Genomic DNA, 8,380 nt, shown 5'->3' on the forward strand with positions numbered 1-8,380 from the left:
GGGGCAAAGATTATGAAACTCAGAAAAGAAAGGGAGATGATTGAAGTTCACAGGAAAAAAAATTCAGATCTGTCAAGGAAGATAAGACAATGAAACTGTTACCACAGTAGCAAATGACTAGATACGTTCTTGCTAGGAAATCTGCTTGCAAATAGGATTTTCTTTTTCCTTATGCCAAAAATCATATTACCTTATTTATTTATTTGTCATATTTAAGTGCTGGAAATATGACATTTGCACTCAGGTGATAGCTCAGAGCTTAATGATGTACAGTTTTCCCAACTTCTGGAATATTACCATTACTCTTGAAAAGTTTAGTGTTCTTCTAAAAGCTTAGAGTTACTGTTATCCGCTTACATGACTAGCTTAACTTTCATTAAAAACAAGGAAATTTGTAGATATCATGATTTCACATAAAAATCTGAAAGCAGAAACTCTAGAGAAATAGTATGTAAATAAACCTATTAGATATATATTTTAAAAAAAAACTTCTCAACCCAATCTCTAGGATTGTTTTAGGAAATCAAGAAAGAGGTGGGGTGACATTTTTATCTTGATTCTTCTTTTTTCCCCACTTAAATTTTTTAAGAAAGCTGAATAGTCAAAACTGAATGCATTAAGTCCTCAACAAAATACATGTTTATATTTAACTATTTCTTTAAGGGCAGACATTTATAAGGGGGTGTATATTTGCTTATATCTGGATTTGTCTGCTTTTATATACAGAATACATGGTCATGAAGTTAGTCTCTTTTTCCTTCTCTTTGTTCACATTCTGCAGCAGAGACATGAGGACAATGTGTGAAATCTGGAGGTGCAATCCTATGATCAGTAGCCCCATGCACCACAGGCAGGCAATCTGAGAGCCAGTAGTTTATTAAAGCAAATTCAATAACCTCAAAATACAAGAGGACTGCTTGCTCTAACTACACAACCAGTGCACACTGTCTGCATCTTGTTCACTTCACTTGAGGAAAGAGACCTGCTTAGATGCACTTTTGAGTGCCCAAGTGATGCAAGATCTCTCCCAGAACGACGAATGGAGCTTCATAAACCCAAATTTAATTCTGCTTGGTTTTTATTCTCATTTCAGAATGAGAAGGGGAAGCACTCAGTTTGCTGGCYCCATCAGTTAGCTTGACAGGATCCTTATAACTCTTATTTGCCCTGGTTTTCTTTTGAAATATTTCTCTCTGGTGCAGTAGCAGATGTGGACATTCAATTCAAAAATAACCACGTCACCCCAAATACACTTGTGAGGCTGAATATGTCTGTGTTCAAAGATGCTAGAATGACTTAACACTCTGTGAAATCTGTGGGTTTACTTTGTGGGTGAAAAATTAGAATAGACTCTTCCTTACCACACATATTGATTATCTAAGTGCCCAGTAGTTATGGTACTGCAGCAAAATTCAAGCTGGATGCAACAGGACTATTTCTATAAGCAGATTTGGGCCTTTGATGTTATTCCAACTAAACACTTTAAAAGTATTCATAATACATTTTCCAGGCAAAATATATATATATATATGTAAAAATCAGATAATCTCTTTGAGGTGTTTCATATTAACTTTGAAAGGCAGGAAATTGGCACATTTTATATTGATGAGAGCAGCTCAGGAAATACAAAGTGAAAGCTATGAATAATGAAACATGTTAATGTTTCTTATTCTAAAGGTTGATCTGCACTTGACAGATTGCTTTAGTTCTCTTGGCATTAACAGTGCCACAGGGGGACAAAAAAAGAAAAAAAAAAAAAAGATTAGCAGGATAGTATTTTTCCCTGTCATGTTACAAGAGGCCTTAATCCAGAGCTCCATTCTAAATGCAAAAGAAAGACTTCATAAATTTCACTGGACTTTGGATCAATGATCTGATGCATTTCTGTAGCATGCAGAATGGCAGTAATGAAAAGTGAACAAGAATCACAGCATTCCAGAAACAGTACAGGATAATTTAAGGAGATTGCTTCATGCAAACTCTAAAAAAGGAAAAAGTCACAAAAGCAGATACGTTCTTTTCCTGAGCTGTTTTATATAGCAAAATTGTGCTAATTTATACCAGTGTAAGTGAGATAATAAGGAAGACTTAGAAGTTGGTTTAAAAAAATGGAAGGAAACTGATTGCTACTTAGTAAGAAATGGATGCAAGACTGTAACTTTTAGTCACCTGACCAGATTGTCTAACTCCCCCCAAACTATTGTATGAAATAAGGATTTTTTTCTTGCTCTTCCTTAAATTTCAGTGAAAAGCTTTAATTTTCACTCTCACTTTTCTTCCATATAGTTTCCATCTAAATAATTTTGTCCTTAGAATACAAAAATATATCTACAAAAAAATTATTCTAATGTATGTAGTTAGTTTCACTGTTTAAGTCAAGGAATGTGCGGAAAGTAAAATAATAGGAAGAGAGAGAGAAAGAGAAACAAAACTGAACAGAAAAATGATTTTTATTATGTTTAAACAACAGGAAAACATTTGGRAAAAAAGCATAATTTTTAATCTGACAGTGACTCTTTAAAATCATGTTTAATAGGATGAGTAGTTAAAATAAACAGATAAGTAAACAAATAAATAGAGAAATAGAAAAATACACGAAACACAGTGAGCATGAATCGCTTTTCTGACAGTGACAGTTATATTTCCAAAGCCAGGAGTTGTATGGAATTAGGTGACAGCAACCCATCACCAAAAGATAAAAAAAAATCCAGGCACTTACTTGGTGATTGGGGTTTGGACCATTTACCTCTTCTGATTTGGTTGTCCCTCCATCACCCTTGACTGACTAAAATAACAAAGGATTATAGGACTTCTAACTAGGTTTTTGGTTTAAATACAAATTCAATATGAAAACACACATGAATCAAACAATTCAAGGTTCGATTTAAGGATGATCACTACCGCACTAAAACAAAACCCGGCATTTCAGAATATCCACTGACATTTTTGAAGTACCCACATCTCTAAGGGAGATTTTTGCCAGTTCACTTCTATGTCAAATGATTGCCTTTTTGAAGGCAATTTTGCCACTTAGGCTTAAGAAATATGAATGGGGTCTCAGTGGACCCTAGATCATATCATCTGATAAACAAGATAGCACTATCAACCTTTATTTCTTTTTTGAGAACAGAATTTTTGCTTGCATTTCAGAGACAACCCTATCTTATAAGGTCTAATGAGACTTTTAATTCAACCATCATATTAAGTGCATATAAGGAATAATTAAAACCTACCCATTTTCATGGATATATTTTTAGATTTTGTCATTGGTAGCTATTTTTCCCAATTTTCACTTTCCAGTTTATGCCTTCTTTCTCAAATGAATATGTGCGTCAGAGTAACAGCTCTTCTCAATGCCCACTGTTCCCAGCCAGCACAATCAGAGCAAACCCCAAGGCTATAGCACAGGCCGGCTATTGAAAGCAAATCTTGACTCTGAAATACGTTTTTAAGATATGATCCCCTCTATGTATTTTAAGAATAACAAAAACCTGTTTGACAAAACTGGCTCAATGAGTGAATATTACAAGATCTGTGACAATTAGATTGGATTTTGTTTACTATTAGTAATATAAAAGAAACAAAAGGGATAGTATGCGCATGTTTAATTTAAAAGCATGTTAGAGAATTCAACATGGTATTCTCCTGAGTATCATTTAAGCCACAGAGTAATAAAGCATAAAATAAACTCCAGAATTTCAAAGTACCTCAATTTAAATGTCATTTTTCATTTCGTAAGTTCAATAAAAACAATGAAAGGATGTGACTTTTGCTCTAAAGATAGATCAGGCAGATTTGTGGTTTTTTGCAGCGTGTAGATTTGTTACTTGCAGCATAGCRTTATCAGCCTGATCCTATGTACAATGCTACAACAAGGATCTGTTTCAGCATCCGATTTTCCTATTAAACCTGGAAAATCAATACGTAGCAGCAGCATGATAAAAAACTAAATGATTCTATGACAATTCATTGCTTGTCACAAATTACGAGAAAAAAATATTCTCCTTCTGGAACGTGCCTTTGCTCAGTCTCTTGCACGCTTATGCTCATGACAGTTTTTATCTGTGTGAGAGGTTGTAGAAATGGAGGAGAGGAAGCACAGTGCGGTCGGTCTTAACGTTACAGGCTAGTAACTCATTCCAGAGTGTATGAAGATGTATTGCGATAAGATCTAGTTTGCKTTTCTATTTCAGGGACTCTCTAAATGCCTTCAGAGAAATGTAATGATGTTAAGAAAGTTTATGCTATAAGAGCAGCGAGTTTGCTACCTTTTCTTTTTTAAAAGAAGAASAACTTTAATCAGCCTTTAATAATTGGTCTGAGTTTTCACCAGAAGAACATAAAAGAGTAAAGGGCTTGTGGACGTTAACCTAGACAAAGTTCCCGGTTGCTTTCAGTGAAACTTTTACCTAATGATTTTAAAGATTTTGCTCAGGAGCACTGCTAACTTTTTATTCTTGGCTTTAATCATTTAGGATTGCTGCTGCTGAGTTCCTGAAATTGTTTTCTGCTTTCTATGGCAATAGGGGTGGATCAGCCTATCTTTAAATGAAGAAGGGTGGGGTCAGGCAATACGGTTGCTACATTTTTGTGAATAACAAAGGGAAATTAAGGTGGAACAACATAAAATAATTATTTTTCAATAATTATTTTTGAATCAGAAAGCTAATCATTATGTAAAAGTTTATTTATGTCAGACAGGGGGCCAGCATAGCCATTGCAGAATAATTCCTACAACTGCAGGCTATTTGTAAATAGCCTTTTTTGTTATTCCAGAATGATTTACTCTGTTTGGGAGTGTTTTCATTAAGCCAGATAGCTGACATTTTATTTGCAGAGACCAGTGCTATTTCAGACCATCTGTGCTGTCAATCAGTTTCTTGGTAGAAGACAAAGGTGTGAACCTCAGTTTAACCTTAGTATTTCTTCTCATTGTAATTAAAGAATGCCATTTTATGCTTTTAATGTGTCCATGAAATGTATCAAAATAGAGATTTTGGAGGGCTCTATCATATCCAAATTCACATCTCTGTTTATATTTTATGGAGAAAAATAGGAACTTTCTGAGTTTAGATCATCTAACCAATTCTAGATATTTACTTTTTTAGTCTTTGGCAGTGCTTACTCATTGTCCTTAAAGGGAACCTTTTGTGGCTAGCTCAGGTGTAGCTGTTTCTATTAAAACATCTTCATCAGGTCAGTTGTATCCCACTCTGTATATAAGAGCTATTTGATTTTGATTAATGAGGCATGAGTGACATTTTCAAGAGTTAGCACAGGATTTCATATTCATGTACAAGTGGCCTAGTTAGATAAAAGAGCAATGATACTTCTTCATCACATTGAATCACAGGGCTTTAAACTAATACTTTATATCTTACTATAATTTCCCAATGGCTTTTGTAGTATATTAACCCTCTCTCGTTTCAACCTCATTGATGACATTTATGACCCTTGCAATTGCAAACAATMCGTATAAATTAAGAATGGACATCTATACTGAGCAAGTCAGCAGGCAGCCTGTGACATGCACGCTGCCTCTTCCAGAGTAAAATACTCCTGATTTTAGCAACAGTTATCCTTACATCAACAGCATTAATTGTAGTGATATGGATCTAAATGTCTAATTGCTATGTGCGTGTGCTGGTGCTGTCTGAATAGAATACGTCACTTTTCTTCCCTAAGCCCTGATGTTTCTTTCTCCATGGTGATCTAATGATTTAAAGATTCTTTTGAATATAGAGATTCCTAAATAGATCAAGGAACTCAATCCAGAAACTGAATAGGTAGTTTTCCGCCTATGCTTTCTATTCTGGAGAATAATCAAGGTTAGGAAGACGACCAGTGTTGCAGTATTACATTAGGGATGTCTTGTAGGAGGAAATGTATTTCTGACATTCTTTAAGTTTACTTAAAGCAGATTGTCCTACTCAGACTTTTTAGTTTTCATGTACATCCACCATGAATAAACTTCATTTCTCCTTAGCTTCCCCGAGAACATACAACAATTTGAACTTTGCTAACCATCCTGTGGAGTACTGATGACAACAYATGTCGCACTGGGTATTTCCCACCAGGCACACAAGCAATGATAGTTTCTTTCAGTTCCTTTCTGCAGGAGAGGACTCTGTGGGTTATGTAATAATCAGGGACTTGCTGTCTTGTTTGATAAGCAAAAATTAAGCATACGAATCTTCAAATTGCCTAATGTTCCTTTTTTCTTTCTTTTTTAACTGATAAGAACTTAAATACACCCTCAATCCCCACAGCATACAAGGCATATAGAGAATAAGTAACTTGGCTGTTTGGGCGATAGACTATGAAGTAGAATTAAACTTAATTTTCTGAATCCCAGTCTTGACTCTCAAGGAGATAAGCTGCCTTTTCTTAGGCATCTTCACTGTTAATCTGTGTAACAGAACTATGGATTTTCTTAATATGAACAAAAACAACAATCCTTTTTCTCTATTTTTTTTTAAATCATGCAAAAACACTTTGTAGCACAGAGTACCAGTGGACTATGCACTGTGTAAAGCTATTTCCTTCAATAGCTTTCTAATTTGCTTGCCTTTCTTTTTTTTGCTTGTATATCTGCTTATTTGGTTATGTGAAGGTATGAAAGGACACATTTATTTAACATCCTGACTTGAGGAGCTAGACTGATACAAAAGGAATTAAGGCAAAAATGTCTCCTGTCTTTGCAGGAATTTATAAAGTAAGGATCATTTAGATCGTCTTCTGCAGGCAGAAGAGAAACACGGTAGGTGATCATGTAAACTTAAAATTAAGTCAGTCTCTTTCAGCAAGCAGAGTAATAGTTAATCTATCACTAGATTGGAGACTGAACAACAAAATATATCACCAAACAGGAGCTTGAGTTTTATTGAGGAAGTCCTGCAAATTCTGTCCCATTGACAAGCCTGGTTGTTTCAGCGACCTTAAACACTCATGCTTGTTAGAATCCTATCTTATACAAATTCATCACTTGTTCTATCTGCAACAAGCCAGAAAAAGTGCTCCTGAGAAAAGGTGCCAGATGAGTCAGTGACCTGCATCACATGGATGGCACATTTTGTACAGGCTCTGCTATCTCTTCAAGGCATTTCCCACTCCCTCTAGAAGCCTCTTGCCACAGTATCTTCCCATGCAAGATGGCATATCAGGAGATACATTTAGGAACTGAGGTTTGTCCAGTTTTGTAAGTGAAAGATTTTAACGTGTTGAAGAGATGCAAACTTATTAAGTCATCATTTTATCTCTGGTGCTTCAGGTCATAGGTAATAAGGACTGAGATCCTCACAAACATGCAGGAAGTATAATGGTATGGTCAAATGTCAGGCACCTGGCTGTGTTCCTCCAGATCTACRTTCATGCTGTAGTCAGAGGTGCAGCATAGTCTCATGTGTTTAGGTTAGTTTTTTGATTAACTAGCATTAGTATGAATAGTAGACTAATGATATGAGCATGAGGATTGGGGAGATTGCAAATGGCAGCCCACAAAAAAATGAAATTAGTCTGCTCTGAGCTCCACGGTGCCAAAATGTGAGCTATTTATTTAAAAGCTGGCTCAGGAATGCCTCCAGTTTAATGACTATTACTGCAGGGTTGCCAGACCTCAAGAGAAAAGTACAGTGGAGACAGACCATTTCTGAGTGGAAATTATACCTTCCAGTACAGCCTGACAATATAGCTATTCTGGGCAAAGAGGGCCCTGTGTCTTCTCTCTACAGTACTCATCCCAGCTGTTGTCCCCCCCACACTGAAACTTTTTCCTGTTTTCCCTGTATAGTCTCTTGTGGGAAAATCAAGACTTTGTAAAGGGAGATGAAGGTTTAAATGGAGAAGCCAGCAAACAATTTGAAGTCATAAACATTTTCATTTTCAGCATGTGTAATAATTCATTCAAAATCTTTAGAGAGGCTAGTTGTTTAGGAGTGGTTTAAAATCCTTCTGTCTGCCTTAGGAATCAGAAATAGTAATACTGAGTGAGACAGGTGACCAGTCAGACAGCACATAGCTGTATGACAGCTACATAGCTAGGATTCTATGCAACAGGGTGGCAAGTATCCAGTAATCCAAAAGTTATTTACTAGAAACTACTTGGGACATGCTTCAAGGGCAATAAATACATTAAAATAATTAGGATCTGTTTGGAATTGATAGTCAAAACTAGACTAAATCAACACAAAAGGATTTATAAAGCTGCAAGACCAGTTAGACAGTTAATACAGTTCTGTTCCCCATAAAGATGGGTGTTTGTCTGCATTCTAGTTCTGTCTGTCTAGGCCAAATCTGGACTAAGCCCTTGCTCTGATTAGAAGAGCATTAGAGCTACCACTTTGTGACATAGCTCTGTTTTCCTTTTTTTTTTTTTTTTTTT

General features: G+C 35.8%; 1 protein-coding gene across 2 annotated transcripts in view; it reads right to left on the reverse strand.

The window, feature by feature from the left end:
- BCAS1 (brain enriched myelin associated protein 1) overlaps positions 1-8,380 on the reverse strand; it is a 52,575-nt gene that overhangs the window by 7,515 nt on the left and 36,680 nt on the right. For both annotated transcript variants that reach the window (XM_085314086.1, XM_085314085.1), the window contains one exon: positions 2,720-2,785. In XM_085314086.1, coding sequence (XP_085170212.1) covers positions 2,720-2,785 — 66 coding nt within the window. The remainder of the gene's footprint in view (positions 1-2,719; positions 2,786-8,380) is intronic.

The sequence above is a fragment of the Rhea americana genome, unplaced genomic scaffold (genome assembly GCF_003343005.1).
Source record: "Rhea americana isolate MKP2758 unplaced genomic scaffold, rheAme1 scaffold_4, whole genome shotgun sequence".
Taxonomy (NCBI): Eukaryota; Metazoa; Chordata; class Aves; order Rheiformes; family Rheidae; genus Rhea; species Rhea americana.